The sequence below is a fragment of the Montipora foliosa genome, chromosome 6 (genome assembly GCF_036669935.1).
Source record: "Montipora foliosa isolate CH-2021 chromosome 6, ASM3666993v2, whole genome shotgun sequence".
Classification (NCBI taxonomy): Eukaryota; Metazoa; Cnidaria; class Anthozoa; order Scleractinia; family Acroporidae; genus Montipora; species Montipora foliosa.
In genome coordinates, this window is record NC_090874.1 from 49,423,002 (window position 1) to 49,441,121 (window position 18,120).

Here is an 18,120-nt window from a genome sequence, read left to right on the forward strand (position 1 = left end):
GGCGAGCCAGGGGGCTGATTTTAATAATCAAGAATTCTTATGGCAACAGTATAACTGCTTTCAATTCCTGCTCCCTGGAAACAGTTATATATCTTTTGTAAAAATGTTCCGAATTTTGAGCGGCTGTCATGCGTCAAAAAGACAAGTGACAAATCTAATGAGTCACTCCTAAAACATGTAAACAATACTAAACGATCACATCTTAAGAAAATTAAAATAAGGCGCAGAACTTAAAAATAGGCTTTCATACTTCTCCCAAATGAAACAAGATTGTACTTCGAAGGAGTGGTGCTGATGCGGATATGAAATATGCGAATAACGACCCATTACCATTTAAGATTGCTTACTAGTTTTCGTAGTTCTTTTACTTCTACTTATCAGAGACAATAACCCAATTACAATCGGGGTAAACTCGGCAGCGTTGAATGAGGTGAAAGACTGCGAACACTTAGCCATTGTTGAATCTTTTTCGCGCGAAGTGAGAGTGGTTTTCATTGGCCAATCACAATATACAAACACAATCATTGAGCCAATCATGAGTGCAATCGAAACAAAGTGCGGGAAAGTGTGTGAGCAACTCTCGATTCCATTGGTTTTGCTTTTGAATTGCCTCTGATTGGTTGAGAATGTGACGCAAGATTTTGAAGCCAATCACCAAGCTAAGAATGATTGCAAAGTCACCTTACAACACTAGCTCAATTCAAATCCGCGGCGGCGGGCGCGTATCCCACGAATACGCCGTCCAGTTCGTCACAGCGAAAATCAAGTGAACGGCGAAGAAACCGCGATTTTTCAGTACCAATCTTCTCGCCGCTTCGCATCATGATCTTCTTCGCCATTCACATGATTTTCACTGCCAGAACTGTAGAGCCTGCTTGAAGACTATGCGGTGTTGAAAAAGCTTCACATGGCATCACACAGACCAAGAAACTGAATGAGGGGGCCAAGAGAAGACAGTTCTTTTTCATCTCAAATTTTATTTGAAAATATCGAGCCTTTATAACATAGACCTTTATTTACATGTTAACAGACTACTTCGCAATTTGCGTTCGCATTTTCTGATTAACCAAGGGACGACGCAAGTGTTTTCACTGGGAACATCGAGGCCATCATTTTAAGAGCTCAGAATACAAATTTCAAAAGCCAAATTGGTCTAAATTCGACAATGTAACAAATAAGCCATCTGTAGTTAATAGCTTTCGTCGTCGTCATCAAAGTACCCGTCACGTTTAGGTGTATAGGCATCTTTGAACTTATCGTCAAACAAATCCAGGTCGCCCTCGTCACGCAACACACCCTGAAGAGCAATCAAAGTCACAGTTAGAACAAGCACTCTTTCCAATCCATGTACACTGTTACTTAACATTATGATTTTTATCTTACATCAACCGAAGCTCGTTCGGGAGATTTTATGGGTGTACCCACAACTTCACACATGACAAAATATTTGTAAAATTAAATTACTAAGCTTTTTTCTAGAGCCTCATTGATAGTCGGCCGAGATTTTTGCGCTTATTTTAATCACCTCAATACCGTTGACCCGGTACAGGACAATTGGACCTGGAAAAATAGCAGGACTAATGTCCACTCCCCTTTGGGGAGGGAGTAGCGGAAGGTGAAAGAGCAGGAGCCTAACGGAAATATGGCGCGATGAAAATCCCCATTCCCAACATACTAGGCTTTTGCTTTGTGTGACGCAAACTGAAAAATGTAGGAAACGACTTGAAAAACGAAACACTAAGACTCTAGACAAGCTTTTCTCTTGTGCCACACTGAATGTCGGACACTGCGACCTTGAAAAATAGCAGAACTGTGTTCACTCCTCTTTACGTAGGGATTGGCGGGGGGGGGGGGGGGGGGGGTGGGGGGAAGGAGGGAGAGTAAGCAAGCAGCCTAACGGCTAGCTACATGGCGCGCTGACTCCCATCACAATCGACAATTGCTTCATGTGACGTACAGCAAAGTAAGAACTGTAGGAAACAAAAGCCGAAAACCACAACAACTATGAACGAAGATTACTCTGTCCAGTTCCCAAAACGGGAGCCACAATGGCATTTTACTCACCCCCACCCCCACCCCCACCCCCACCCCCTCCAATGGAAGGTCATTGTAAAAGTGAAAACGTGATATTGGATACACTCACCTTGGGTAAAAAGCCGAGTAGTTTCGAAGCGTGTTCTTTAAGCAATCTCTGTCTTTCTTGTTCAATGACCTGTCTCTTATACTCGTCCATTCGCTCTTGTTCCCGACGGGCTTCAAGTTCTGCTTCCTGTAAACGAAAAAAAACGTAATGATGGGTCTTTTGTTTTTTAAACGTTTCTATCAACAAAGCAGCAAATAAACTACAGCTTCTTTCTTTACCCTCTCTCTCTGGAATTGCAGTCTTCTGTCTTCGATTAGTCGTTCAACAGCCTTCTTGTGCTCAAGCTGTTTCATGCGTCTCTTTTGCGCATTCATTTGTTCAATTCTATCATCTTCGGCAAACTTCTCAAGCATCTGACAAAAGAATTAAAACAAACTTTAAGAAATTTCAATGCGCACAGAATTCTCAGAGGGTCTGGCACACTTTTTATGCTACCAAATTTTAACTTAGAATGGCGCCATAGATCATTTAATTTCTGGCTACCAAGTTTTGGTGTTCTTTACCCCCTTACTGTATTGTTAAAAGCTCCAAGGATATTCTCATGTTTAAACGTCTTCTAAATAAGCATATCTTTAAATCCAATAGTTAGATATTTTAAATGTATTTGTACATAGTTTATACATAAACAAATGCTTTGTAATAGTAATTTTTATTTTTTTGTATATATTTCATTTTCACGTACGTTTAACGAGTTTAAAAAAAAAAAGTATAGACCGAATGCATAAATGGCGACCACAAAACTATTCTTTTGTTTATGTGCTAATTAGACTCACTAGACTCGTTTGCATGAACAAAATACAAAAAAAATGTTGCTTAAGAGCGAGGCTAGGGGGTCTAATTAGCACAAAAGCAAAAGAATGCATTTTTGGCTGCAATTTATGCATTCGGTCTATTGTAAATTGTAGAGACCGAGACAATGAAGCAAAGTAAATTTAAATTCATCTCCCCAACTAAAAAAAAAAACAAAGAAAAAAGGACCAAGTATTACTGTGACATCTATTCCGTTGAACATTGTCGTTGAAGACCAACCTCGACTCTTACAGAGAGGTTTGGATCGCCAGTGCCCCTCAAAACAATGCACAGGAGACTGGCACGACTCACTGATATGCATTAATTTGTTATACATCTCTAAATTTCATAATCTTGCTAACTGACTGGTCAACGTGAAGGTATGTATGCAATATACGAAGCGGCGTCTTTGAATTTTACTCGGGTGCCAACTTTATTATTCAGTCTCAAAATACTCTCTCAGTATCACCCTAAGGACCTGGTTTCTCGGTCGTTCAATTTTTTCCTAGTAAATTCGGGTAACATCGTTGAGTTCGGTACCTTCCTCCTAAACTCGTCTTCTTCTTCTCTCTCTGCTTGCCTCTTCTGCTCCTTGAACTCCAGCTGCTGTCGGCGCGTGCTCTGTAAGTCCAACCGCTGACGAATCTTGTTCTCGATTGCCATCTGAAAGATAAGCAAGCAATCACAAACATCAATTCTCACACAGCTGAGAAACTGCGATGGTATTGTTACGTACACTGATTTGAAACTGTGCGTCCTTGGAATCATCCCAACCTTCACCTGCGTCATTTGACAAAACAACAGAATTTCATAAAGGTTTCACTGACCCTGTTTGTTTGCTTGTTTGTTATTTGTTTGAGGAGTTTAACAGTTTTGGCAGCTATTCAGCTGATGAGGACCTGCTATACCCACCCACCCATACACTAACAAAGGGAGGCCACAACACCGGGAATTTCATCCCCTAATGTTCTCGAATAGTGTGTGGGTTCTTAACGTCCCACAGCGAACTTATGAACATGGCAGATATTTGTGAGCCGGGGACTACGGTTCAGGGTCCTTTTCCGAAAAGACTATAACGTCTAACCATTTGCAAATGAAATTAGAAAGGAAGCACTTTCTCCTCAGTTATTTCAAGATCCTGAGTTTTGATTCAGTAAGGTTCGAGAACCCGCGACCTGCCGCATGGCAGCCCGATGTTCAACCAAATGAGCCACCGGTGTCGAAACGAGGTCTTAAAATATATTAGAAGCAATTTCTCTCCTATACGTGCCGCTATAGGTCCCATTCGGAAAGTAGCACTCGTCATAACACTAATTTAAAAAAAGTGCACACCCATTGCCAATTAAAGAAGTTCTCGAGCTTACATACTGTAGCTCACTGCCTTCACAATTATTTTTCCTGTACCTTCTCTTTTTGCCTCTCCAGCTCCTCTTGCTCTTCAAGGTAAAGTTCAGTTCGAATTCTGAAATGAATGTTTTAGTATTTAAGTCGTTCATCATCGTCATATCATCTTTATTTACCACACGAAGATCGCTCCAATCAATCTGCGGCATTAAAACCGAAAACAGGCTATTTGCATGTCTGCATGTTTATTTCCTTCTCTATACTCTTTTCGTTTTGTCGAGAGCCGCTCGCCTTCCAGGGATTTGTCCCAGGTTCGAATCAATCACCGTATATTGATTCATACGTGGATTAAATCTGCGTTCCTCAACAACCTGGATATTTAGGGTACCAAGAATGCCTTTGTATCTTTTGTAGAGCGTGAGACTTCCTTTTCTCTTCTTTCTCTTGGAAGACGCATAAAAAAGCTTTTAAGAAAAAAGGGTCATGTTTTAACATACTGCATTCGAAAATATTAGAATAGAGCCTCGTGCATAATCAGCTCCGGAGGTTTAAGTTCGAGTAGTCAGAATTTTCCCTCTTCAGAAAAAAAAAACGATTTGTAACGTTGATAAGTCATTTAATTACTCATCTAATTACTCATCCTGCTGTGTAACGCATGGAGTGGTTCTCAATTGATTGTCGAAAGTAATTAGTGAATTACTTTGATTTTGCATTACTTCACTCGGTGATTGGTTCAAAGTTCTCGCGTCACTTTTTCAACCAATCAGAAGTGAAACGAAAACCAATCGCGGCTCGCGGGTGCACATTTTCCCGCCCTTTGTGTCGGCTACGTGCAATTACTTAATTGGTTTACTGGATTGTCTCCGCCCTTTTTGATTGGCCAAAGTAATTACTTTGGTTTTGGTTTTACGACACTCATTTGAAAACCGCTCTAACATCATAAAGATGAATGAATTGGAGTTGTTAATGAAGATTACTAAACTGTACCTTTCCAGTTCCTCCCTGGCCTCGTTTTCTTCCCGGATTTGTTTGGAGAGCTGCAGCAAAAATGGATGATTAGGCTCGTGAAGTCAAACAAAAGAAAACACTATACTAAAAAACAAACTTGTTTTAGCGGCGCGAGTGGAAAGAGGGTAACGCCTCCTCTTTCCGCGCGCGAACTGCCTGCGAACGACTGTCAAAGATGCAGGATATCGCTTCCGCCTCTCATTTCACAACTCAGGGGCTTACTACGCAGGATATTGTAAAACAGCTGATTTTTCGGCTGATAAGAAGTCTACTGTATATGTTGTTCTCACCTTATGCTGTACAGCCGCCATGCTCTCTTCCTGTTGTTTCTTCTTCTCCATTCTGTCCTCTTCTCTTTTCTGTTGTTGTTTAGCAAACTCAAGAATTCGCTCGTTCTCTTCTTCCATCAACTGACGTTCATGTTGCTTCCACTGAAAATAAGCAGACGACAGGGACTGTTCAATTCAGAAATCAGTTAAAACAGGCGACCTTTCTTTACCAAGTTAAACTTCGGTGAAATCCAAGCCTGCTCTGAATCATCACGAAGGTTGATGTTGGGAAAGCAAGCCGAGGGACTGGGAGAGAGGGGGAATTTGAAAAATAAAAACATACGACGAGGGCGGGGTTAGGTTTCATTATGATCTCTAAAAAGTTACTGAAGACGCAGCCCAACTTTGTGCGTCATTGTCTGGCCGTATATTGAGGACATGCAGTGGCAAACATGCACAGCACGACATAACCGCCATACTGGTGCATTACTTGAAAACAGAAAAAACAACAACACAACCTCGTTCCCAGGGTCTCTCGAGCGAGGAGAGACCCTGGTAGGGTCTGGTCACGTGCTTCCGTGACAATTGAAAACACTAGGGAGGGGTCCTCTCTAAACAAGGAATTTGTCGCGTTTGTGGCCTTAATTCATGGCGTTGTAAAGTTCCTCCAAACACAGCCTCGGCTAAGGCGAGCCATTCTTCAGTGGACTTCTTGAACAGATTTTTACAATGTAAAACATCTTTGACTGAACCGCACAATCTACAGCAACTTATGACAGACGATGTTTATGTTTTCCTCGGCGTTTGCAAACTATTATCGCCGGACATAGCCACAGAAGAGCATATGTTCACATACCGCAGGAACGTGAAACTTGGTTTGTTTTGGTGACAACACATTCCGCACTCCCGTAGTCTCAGTATAGACAAAATTCTTACTAAGCCGCCCCTCCATTCATTGGATAAATTGTCATCTCCCAGATTCTGGGAGACACGTGACCAGACCCTACCAGGGTCTCTCCTCGCTCGCCCCAGGCGTTAAGATGAGAGACCCTGGGAACGAGGTTGACAACAACAAAAGAAAGCGGCCACGTTGGTGCCCTAAACGAATACTCTATTCGTATGAAGATTCATTTTCTATTGCAGAGATTTAGCCGGTATCGCTTGTTATTACAAACCTCTTCTCGCTTGGTTTTGAACTCTTCGATGTACCTCTGTGTTGCCCTCTGTTTCTGCAGTCTATTTTCAAGCTCCCTGGTGATGAAAGACGAAACTTAGGTTGTGTTCTAATGGGATCAACTGTTTCAGCCGCAACCGGTTTAGGTTGAAGCGGTTGAGGTTTCCCACTAGAAAACTTTTCCAACCGTTGTCGGTTGAAACGCGGTAACTCCTGGGAACAGTCATTCCCAGACTTCTCGCGGCCGACTTTAAAAAGCCAGTGTGAACGACAGCGGTCGCTTCCCATGCTTTTTCAACCGTTTCAACTTACTTTGATGCCGGCTTATTTTGTTTCGCCCTCGCCGAATGTTTCTTTCCGTCCTCGCCAGGAGCCTGTTCGCAGGCTATGATGCCGGTTGAAAAGGTTGATCAACCAAACCAACCGAAAACGGTTTTTTCCCAATAGAACAAAAAAAAAAAAAAAAACCCAACCAACCAAAATAGAACACGACCTTAATATACAGAACTTGCAACAAGACAAAGGTCATTTTTCTGCCGGCGTTAGATGCAATATTTTATTACGTGGACGGGAGTGTATTACCCGGAACTAAAACCACAACATTCGGTAACCGAGTGGCATATTTTTCGTCTGTAACACGAGTGGTCATAATTACTGAGGAACGACGTCACGATTCCCGCCTTTTTTGTTTGTATTAATACCCAGCATTAATTTTGTATCAAAGCCTGCTTTTCAATCTCTACCATGTATATTTATTGTCCATATAATAAAGACAAAATTATACCTTAGCTCAAAGATATGAATTCGTGTTCTCGTGGCAAGAACAATATCTCACGAGTGGGATAAATCAAGCAATATCTCACGAGTGAGATATTGTTCTTGCCACGAGAACATAAAATTCATATCTTCTTGACACTGTGTAATATTATCTATTTAGTGAGTATCACCCAACTAGTGGACCAATACAAATCCTGCATTTTGATTGGCTACGCTAGTAGAGGACTATTAGTAATAGTCCTCGAGTAGCGAAAAGCACGACGCTTTCTTTCGTTTGATTCCCAAATAAATATTTCTTCAACTTGCATTTGGATAGTAGCCAAGGTTAAAAAGTTTTCTGCGGCTGAATTCACAATGGTTATAAATCCATTTCGTGATTGCAAATGACTGTATGCGGAAAGGATTTTTTTTCTACGTTTTGCATGGCTAAAGATGCCGTAGTATTCCGGTGCCATATTGGCAGCCAAACCACCAATGAAAGCAAAAAATAAAACAAACTTTTGCCCTGGAATCGAATATTTGTGAACCTTAAAAGGCAACCTGATTTCTCTTTCTTTGACTTGATTTGTGTTAACTGTTAATTTCAGTTTGCAGTGTCTTCCCAATTTGTGCTCCAGCGCTAGAACGACTAGACACTTAAATAAAGTTCCTTTCCTTTCCTTTCCTTTCCTTTCAGATTTCCATATCCCTCCTTTGCATTAGTTGGCAGTTTTTGCGTACACACCTTTGATCCTCTTCATAAATCTTCCTTACAATTTCATCAATCATTAGTTTCTCTTTGAGGAATTCCTCATAAGCGTCCTGTTTCCTACGTTCCTTCTCTGCTAGTTGTCTCTCAAGCTGCTCCTGGTACTGCACACTCTCCTCCCATCTTTGCATCTCCTTCTCTTTCTCAACTTCCAGGGCTCGTTTGTATTCTTCTTGCATCTTGGCATGAATCCGTTTTTCTTCCACCTTATTTATCATATTAAAAATAAATAAAAGCATTGGCAAGTTACAATGTTTCACTTTAATACCGACAATCGTAATAAATGATTCACTTTTCTAAGGAAAATGAAAAAAACTGCAAGTGCACGACCAACGTTGTTGTCCCATGAATTTCATGATATCAAAATAAGTTCGATATTTATTATTATTTCTGAATCAAGCAACATAATAAAACTTTGAAATTTAGTAGGTTAATCAGTAGAATACTGTCTGCTAAACTGACCCATCAATTATTGCAAGCTAATGACCACAGACCGTGCGGACAGTTAAAAGAGAATTTTAACACCTCCAAGAAAATACAGTCATACAAAATGCGCAAAATCTCCTTAGCCCATATAACTCAAAAGAAACCCTTGTAATGTTTAGTATAATTTTGAAAAATCCATTCACCACCAAAAAGACCAACCTGATTTTGCTCTTCTTGAGCAAACCTTTCTGCCAACTGCGCTGCCCTTTCACGATTCATGTATCCGGATTTTAACTTAGCCTCAAGCTCTCTCAACTCAACACTAAAAGTGGAATGTTTGCACATTAAACAATAATATTTTATTTCAGTCATGACAAAAGGGCCCAGCTATCTGTTTGGAGGGACTTGGAACCACTAAGAGTCTCCTGGAAATTCAATGGCTATTTCTGTACACAATAATAACACTTAATACTGTACATGTAGGCATGAATTGGAAGTTGACTCTATTTGTGTATTACTGGAAAGGTCTTTTTAAAACAATTCATAGCCACAACACCTAATCACCTTTAGTGCCCTACTCCAAAAAAAAAGGTCATCAAAAAATAATGCCAAACAGAAAAAGGGTTACCAACTAGGAAAGAGGCTTAGGTCACAAAAGAGAGCACTGACATTTGCATAATATTCTTAATTCCCAACTCCTAGAGCAGGAGAGATTTTTATCTGGGTACTTTGGTTCCCCATCACCAAAAACCAAAATTTGATAAAACTAATTGTCCAAGCATGATCAAACTTTGAGCAGCAAGTGACAACAACAGTGTTACACGTACGTAGCTGTGGTGAAAAACTGATGCAATTAGTACAATTCAATGCATGAAATGAAGGCAATGAATGCAAGAAATGAGGGCAAGGAAAAGTATGCGAGATAATTTTTTTCCGTCTGTTTTCATTATTTTCATTTAATTTTTAACAGCGACCCTTAACAGTTCATCGCAAAAGTTATTCTTCATTAAAGCTGTATTCATTTGATACAAAAAATATTTAAAGATATGGTGGATATTCAATGACCATATGGACTCATCCAAGCTGCGCATGGGATGAAAGCATGGCTCTTTCTTCATCTATTTTTGACGTTAATGTGACTGTACAATGAAAGGATTTAACTACATGATGTGAATCACATCAAAGGCCACAAATAACCCTTGCTCACAACAATGTCTCCATTAGTTCTGAGTGGTTGTACAGTGTATATGACATCCAGCATGAGCTTGGAGGTTGATTGGTAAAAACTACCATCTGGGACTTTAAAGAGGTCATCAGACATTCAGTGTCTTTACTATACATGTAAACCCTAATAACTGGTTTTGCTTAAAATTTGGACACCACCTGTAATAATAAATGATGATGATGATGATAATTCATATTGCATCATTTTATTGAGAAACTAACTAAATTAACTAACTAATAAAACTGAATTATAATAGAGGTTATGGGTACAATCACCGTAAAGCAGAAGCAGAAGGACAAGAGTACTCATCTCACTGTTAAGTTCTCTTGGCTGGCACAGTACCTGTTTTCTCTTATTTGCTGCCTGAGCTTTTCCTCACGCACCCTCTCAAGTTTCAGATGTTCTAATTCCTAATGATAGAGTAGGATACACAAAACGTAATACACATGTCACTGCAAACAATCTTACTGACTGCTCAAATGCATAATTATCAATTGAATATTATTGCTAGTCTTGTATGCCACCATGGAGAGATTTCTCAATAATCTTAGGTGTCCCCAATGTTATATAATCCTATAACAAACAACAAGTACATTTCTGCTTCCTTCTTAAAATTTTGAATTAATACGTTTGTTTATCATCCCACTTTTTAGAAGACAGTTAAATTAAAGGTACTTTGAGAGCACTTTTTTTTTACAGTCAATGGTCTTACAGCTGTTAGTACTTTGGAAACAACCCTGTTAGGCCTCTGAAGGCTCTGAATGTGAAGAAAATAAAAAAATCTTAGAACTGTACTTTCATATGTTATGGTTCAATTTTTTACTTGGTTCGAAAAGTTTCAAACTAGTTCAACCTCGATTTTCCTTTGTTTCCGATTATGATGGAGAATACTAGACAAGGAAAAGTCAGAATAATTTTGATTGAACTTGTTTGAAAAATCTTAAAGATAACTCATTGACACCTCAAATGCCCTAGGACGCACCCTGTTGATGAGTAAAATCATCTCCTGCTAGACAGAGTAAAATCTGTTCCTTAAGGGTCTCATCCCCAGGGGTCAACGGGTTAAACCAAGAAAAAATTCGAACCACAACATTATAAATTCACAAGATATTCCCCCTGATCAAGCTCTCTAATGGTTTTGACCATCAAATACATGTAGAAAGACTTTTAGTAAAATCTTCTCAGAATACTAACTGCTTGGTGACTACCTGCAGTTTTAAAGCTGAAATAAGGAGGAATTTTGGATGATGGTTGATGGTTGTTACAATCTTTTTACTTGCTCTGAGAGCAAGAGTCACTGGAAGGCGGGAGCAGTGATGTCGCTATTAGCGCCGGCAGCCCGTGAAAATCGCTACCTGAGAAATGGGTGATAGCGCGCTGAATTTTGGCTGTTGATCGAAGTGACTGAAAAGATCATAAATTATTCTCGACAATGTTAAAAAGTAATTCTGTGTGTTAACAAAAAAATTGAATATCTGATAGTATACGGAATGTATGAATGATATGATATGAATGTATGAATGATATGAATATCTGATAGTATTATCACTAGAATTTATCGATACTGGAAATGAAACAAAAGCGGTCTTCGAAGTACAGTGAGCGTCCCTGGTGAAAAACCTCAGAGGATCCTTGAAGATCTTCAAGGATCCTTAAAGATCCTCAAGGACCTGCAAAAGATCTTTGAAGATGAGGATCTTTCAATTATCCTTGAAGGATCTTTGAAAGTTCTTTAAAGATCTTCAATTGCAATTAGGAGTTGTAAAGATCCCCAAAGAGCCAGTGAGGATCCTGTGAGGATCTTACAAAGATCCTAGTGAGAGTAAGTTTCAAAATCTTGGTAAGGATCCTTACAGATCCTCAAGAATTCTTTGAGGATCTTCCAAGGATCTTAAAAGGATCTTTTAACTGATCTTGAAAAGATCTTTATTAAGATCTTTGAAGATCCTTGATAAATCCTCTATTAATCTTTAAGGATCTTTCAAAGATCTTTGGAAAGATCTTTGTAATCTAATCAAAGAGATCTTTCAAAGATCTTCATGACATCCTTGAGGATCTTCACGGATCTTGATAAAGATCTTTTCAAGAACAGTCAAAGGATCTTTTTAGGATCCTTAAGAGATCCTCAAACAATTCTCGAGGATCTTTTAGGATCTTTATAAAGATCCTTTGAGGATCAATCAAAGGATCTCCTTAGGATCTATGAAAGATCCTCAAGGAATTCTTGAGGACCTTAATGGGATTTCTATCAGGATCCTTAAAGATCCTTAAAGGTCTAAGACAGATGTTTGGGGGAACTCAGTAATTGCAATAGATTAGTTACCATTGCATCTTTAAAGGGGGTTCTTGAACACCATTAGGATTTTAAAGGGATTCATCTTAAAGATCTTTTTGGGATTTTCTTAAAGGATCTTTTTTGGGAGTCAAAAGCTTTAGGGAGAACCTGTTGATGCCTCAATTAAATAATGTCCTGTACCTTTTTTGTCTCAAGAATTAGGATCTTTTTAGGATTATTAAAGGTTGTGACTGTCGAAACTGAGAAATAATCTAAAGGAGTAAAGGAGTTCATTTATACCAATAAATAAAAAAATCAGTGAAACAAAAACCCAATTGCGTTATGTTACACAATACCTTATTAGATTTTATCAGTATAGTCTGACAAAAGAATCATTTTATTTAAATTTTATTAAATGACAATGGGTTAAGTGACAAGAACCGGAACGAAAAACATCACTAAAGAAAGTGCTATTGCTCTTGTTTATACAAGGATCATTACTTCATTGTCTAGCCAAAAAATGCATCAAATACAAATAAACCAATCGTTTGTTCTATAAGAGATCGTTTACTTATTTACATGCACTAACTTAAAATGAAGTTAACATTAAGTTGCATGTCCAGTCTGAAAACATTGTAACCTGACCGTCAGCTCATCTATCCCAGTTATAATTTGAAGAAAACCATCGTCCAAAACTTGGAAACGGAAGTGAAGTGGGAGCAATGGGTGACGCATGTTCTGTCTCACTTCACTGAGATTACTAAAACTTAAACTTTCTCAAAGCAAGCTTCACTTGATGACCTTCGAATGACTTCCTTCACTTTTCAGTATGGCGTTTGTTCTTGAACCAGTGGGAAAAACCCTTAAACGATCCCCTCGAACATCATTGAGGATCAGCCATCTTGGATTTGAGCCGCTCTGGTCAGCAGTAGGCCAGCACCAAAAATTGCGGGCTCACACCAGCCACAGATCGGGCGGTTATTCCGATTTTCGGTTTACTGCAAGTCCTTATCATATTTTAGTTCTTTTACAATGTAAAATGCTTGTCTACTGGAAGGAATTGCTGATAACAACTCACCTAAAGAGGTAAGCATTGGATAAAACAATTTTGATGCTAATTCCATGGGCTTTTGTCCTATAAATCAAAGTGCAAGTAATGTTCTATAATTTATAAGCTTAATACAAAGTGCGGGCGTTGTAACGTTTTGTGAAGTGTCTTTCTGTTTACAAATAACGAAGCTTGTAGTGGAAGGTTTTCATAATCCTTCAGAAAAATAACCGACAAAAAGCGAAGCCAACGAAATGGACATTCACATCGAATTTAATTATCCCGGTTTAAAACGCAAAAGAACGCTTGATTTAGTTACATTGAGTCTGATCTGAGTGTTCCTACATAAACAGCCAAATGTTGACACTTCCGTTGGGTGCAGAGATTTCTTCTGGGATATGGTGCATGAAATTTCATGATAAGTGGTCTGTAATTGGTGACCAAAGTCCACGATATTCTGTTATGTAGGCAATGAGAACCCAGATTTAAAAAATATATATATGCTTCTTTTGTTTTAGACTCCATTGCTGTTGTACTCAAGTCACCATTAAACCACTGCAATGAGCACTTTTTATAGCATTGTAGTCAAGTTGTCACTGCCTTGAATTTCTGAAGAGGTTGGAAAAAGACAATATAATACTACGTATCTTTAAATCGCATTGTCCGGAGGAAACCAAGCTTAGGTACAAAGCGAAAAAAATGTTGTAGTTACTCTAATCCTGTAAGCTAAGCTTATGTTTGGTATTATTATGCAACAACTACAGTGATGGCAATGACGGTGTACAGAAATAAAACAGGAAACCACATATAAGAACTTTTACAAGTAAGAACGTTTTTGGCTAAGACAGCCCTATTTTAGCCTACAATTTTGAAATGGATTCTTATTTTGAGAAATTTAGTCAAACACTGAATACACAAATTTAATATAACAAGCTCTACCAGTACCATGTTTTCCCAGCAGCAACATAGTACCATTGTTTTAATGTTGCTTTAGTTTTGTTCTGTTTATCATGCAAAGCTTTGTACAAACTTCAGAAATGGCCCAAAATAGGCCATACCCACCAATGACAAAACCTCATTATTTTATTCTAAGAACCTGAGTACAGTCTGTAGCCTAGCCTTAGCCTACAGACTGTAGCTTGGAAAAACTTGGTTCTTACTCTGTATAATTTATTCAGGTTTTTACCGTACCTTTATCAAGCAAATATTGTCACTGTAGTATTAAATATACATGACTTAAATGACTTGTTCACAATGGAGGGAAAAAAATAATAATTAGTGTGGGGTTGCAACTGCTGTAATAGAAGGGCTGGAAGCAAAAAGTGACAATGTTTGGCCAACTTTTAGTGCTCAAAAACTAGCCCAAATTTTGCAGGTTGATTGGAAATGAACTTAAGAACATTGCTCTGGTAATTTTTTATGCAATTTGAGCTTTATTTTCAAGAAATAAGCTATGCAAAAATACTATTGGCTTCATGTTTGAAAACAATGGAATCAGAGAAGCGGCACTTACCTTTCATTGTTCCATTAAAATTTAATGGCATTTATAAACTAATATAACTGTGTGTCGATAGCTCAACTGAATGATATGCACAGCAAAGTACACGACAGGTCAGTGGTTTGAGCCACTGATCAGAGTTATTTATTTAATTTTTTGTGCATGTCTCATGTAACTTAAATTTAACAAAGATCGATAAAATCGCAGAGGAAATCAAGAAAAGAAAAACGAGAGAAACATCTCAAACAAAAGAAAAATAATAAGTCTGATCGGTGGGTCAAACCACCAAGCTGCTGTGTACTTCGCTGTGCGCATCATTCGGATGAGCTACCGACGCATACAGTTGCATAAAGCTTATGCTATTAAATGTTAATCAAACAATGAAAGGTAGGTGTTGCTTTGCTGATTCCGTTGCTTTCAAATGCGAAGCCAATAGTATTTTTGCATAGTTTATTTCTCGAAAAAAACAATACCAGGGCAATGTAAGTTCATTTCCAGTCAACTTGCAAAATAGACCGTTTTTGCTTGTGCATTTTGTTTTCCCAATACAGATTATGTCATTATGATAATACTCAGGAGGTTAATTGGTCCTTTCTTTTTTCTTTTGTATGTAAATCCAGCCAGCCCCGTTTACGGGGATAAACCCCGATCAAAATTGGATTGATGATGAGGCAGACATAGTAATGCTTGCATGCACTCTTTTTAATGAGCAAAACAAGGACTAATCCTCCTGAGTATTATCACATGATTTGTATTGGGAAAACAAAATGTACAAGAGAAAAAGGTCTATTTAGGCTAGTTTTGTGCAAAACTAAAAATTGACCAAAAATTGTCACTTACTAGGTTTTTGTTTCCAGCCCTACATTATTGTATCCTTAAACTCCATTTTTTTTATGATTTTGACAATGATAAACACATCTATGCAAATAAAGAAAGTTTAAATGATGTTTGTGCCATATTGTTGTTGTTGTTGTTCACGGTAGTTAATAGGAATTGGCCATTTCCAAATTCACTTTAAATTAGCATGTTTCAGATTTTCCATATGACATCCTGGCACTTATCTTAACCGTGAGGTGAATCAAAGCCATAATTGGCAGTAATCTTGGTTCTTTAATGGAGCCACAAACATCCTTGAAGATCATTGGTAAGAATATTGAATATACCCAAAATAATCACAAAGATTTTGACAAGATCCTCAAGGATAGATTAGGATCTTTGAAGATCTTTGGTAAGATTATTGAAAATCCTTACAGATCTTTGGTAAGATTCATAAAGATCTACAAAGATCTTAACAAGATCCTCAAAGGATCTTTTAAAATAATAAAGATCCTTAAGGATTTTTTTTAAATTCCTTGGTAACATTCAGGAAAGATCCACAAAGATCTTAACAAGATCCTCAAAAGATCTTTTAAATCCTTGAAGATCCTTAAAGATCCTCAAGGATCTTTGGCAAGATTCTTGAGGATCCTCAAGGATCTTGGCAAGATCCTTGAGGATCTTTAAGGATCTTGGCCGAGATCCTTGAGGATCTTTGCAAGGAATTTTGAAGATCTTTTCTAAGATCTTTATGATGATCTTTGAAGATCCTTAAAGATCCTTTGAAGATTTTCACCAGGGGTGTCTTCTCTTTCCAAATTCCGCATATTTGCAATCTGGAAGAATGCCAGGTCTTGCGAGACATTGGGAACAAACTTGTTACCAGGTCCCTTTGACGCTCAGAGCATGAACTTACCGCCTAAATAGCACCTTCGCCTGGATGAATTTATTCTTAGCTACATGAAATGTACATCCTTGCAGGAGATGCACTTAATTCACTCATAGGTCATGACAACACATTTATTATCTCCCAGATAACTCGCTGACATCTTGGAATAACACTAACCTTGGCAAGCCTTTGCTCTTGTTCCTGTTGTCTATGTTGGAGTTCTTTTTGCTCTTGTTGCTAAAAAAAATTATAATTATTTACTTGATTGAACTGACAAGTGGCTCTTCCTTCGTTCTAAATTGGATCAGTAAGGAGCATCAAGTAAAAACCTAAGTCCACTCCACTCTGTCCATGGTTCTTCTAGTAGCTCTTAAGCAAAACCCATAACTTGATAATCGCAAAATTTAACAACTAAAGTAATTTACCAGTAAGGCTGCTCTAGACATTAACTCGGCCTGAAGTATTTTGTAGCTAATTAACTTTTTATTTTCTCAATTCTAGATGTATTCTGAATGCATGATTTATGAACTTTAGGTATAATCCATCCAAGATTGGAAAGCAAGTTCCAAAACACTGCTTTCATTGGAATGCAACAATCTATGGGCGAACTCCTCCAGCACTGTACAACGCTATTCTTTTGTAGCTTAGTACAGTGCTGGAGGTGTCCATAGCTTTGTATGGTTTACAATCTACATAATTTATTGCCTTTGAACTTCCTTGTGTAGCACCTTACTTCCCCCCCACAAAGGTCCAAAAACACCCCTCCTTTTATTGAACCATGTTGTCTGTGTAAAAGTTGTCTGCCATAAATGGCTAATGCAAATGGGGGACAGAGAACTGGGTGAGGAGAGTATGACAAGACGGAAAACATAAGAAGATGCAAAACTAAAAAGTTTCGTAAGACAATTTTTCACATATTGTAGAATCTACATCAATGCATCTTTACTTTTCTTATTGCCTCATCCATTTCTCGTTCGTTTTCTTCCTGCCGACGTCTCCTTAGAAATCTTTTATTCTCAATCCTTTCTTCGCTGGCCATGTTTGCTTCCAAAGTTCTTTCCTGATTGATTCGTTTCATCTGGTCTTCCCTAGCAATCTCTTTCCTCCTGTTTTCAGCCAGTAGCTTCTGCTGCTGTGCATGACCAAGATTCATTCGACGCACCGAAGCCTAAAACCCATGAGGAACAAACATTCTGTTCTGAAAGAAGTAAGCTTACTGTATACAGACACGTAATTTTATTTACCATTGAAATAGTTGTAAATAAAATAAACAGACAAATAGGTAGCAAAGGCTAATCTAAACCGGTAGGTAAGAAACAAAAGTGTTGGTCCTTCTATGATGTTTTTTTATCATTTAGAGTTATATTTAAAGCTAATATTGCTATGGATGGCGGACTACTCCAGAAACTCACTGCTCTAGCGAACTCACCATGATTCCAATCTTCTAAACCTAAAGATGATCGAATAACAAAAAAAGCTTGTTATTTCTTTCTATGTCCCCAGGTGCCAAACTAAGAGAGGAAAATGCTCGAAAACGCAGAGAAAGTTGTTTCAAAATTTGCAAATTTTGTTGCTGTAACAACCATCTCGCTTCCGCCTCGTTTTCACGCTAGTTCTTGTTTCTCTCGGTTCAGTACTCACCCCAGGTTCTTTAGTTCATGCTCGGTTTTCCTGCTGTTTACACTTACTTT

At 38.4% G+C, this 18,120-nt stretch overlaps 1 protein-coding gene across 1 annotated transcript; it reads right to left on the reverse strand.

The window, feature by feature from the left end:
* Positions 1–957: 957 nt before the first annotated feature.
* LOC138007602 (meiosis-specific nuclear structural protein 1-like) lies at positions 958–18,025 on the reverse strand. Its single transcript, XM_068854608.1, has 14 exons — positions 17,859–18,025; positions 17,376–17,597; positions 16,607–16,666; positions 10,246–10,313; positions 8,898–9,000; positions 8,229–8,458; positions 6,729–6,804; positions 5,575–5,715; positions 5,264–5,313; positions 4,337–4,394; positions 3,473–3,595; positions 2,362–2,496; positions 2,144–2,269; positions 958–1,297 (listed from the first exon to the last, which is right to left on the reverse strand). The coding sequence occupies exons 1-14, from the start codon at positions 17,859–17,861 to the stop codon at positions 1,190–1,192; spliced, it is 1,503 nt and encodes a 500-aa protein (XP_068710709.1). The 5' UTR covers positions 17,862–18,025; the 3' UTR covers positions 958–1,189.
* Positions 18,026–18,120: the final 95 nt, after the last annotated feature.

Coding starts and splice junctions, on each gene's coding strand:
- LOC138007602 (XM_068854608.1), bottom strand. Junction 9,001..10,245: donor CAGCAAATAAGAGAAAACAG/GTACTGTGCCAG, acceptor TTCCACTTTTAG/TGTTGAGTTGAGAGAGCTTG. Junction 5,314..5,574: donor TGGCGGCTGTACAGCATAAG/GTGAGAACAACA, acceptor TTTTTGCTGCAG/CTCTCCAAACAAATCCGGGA.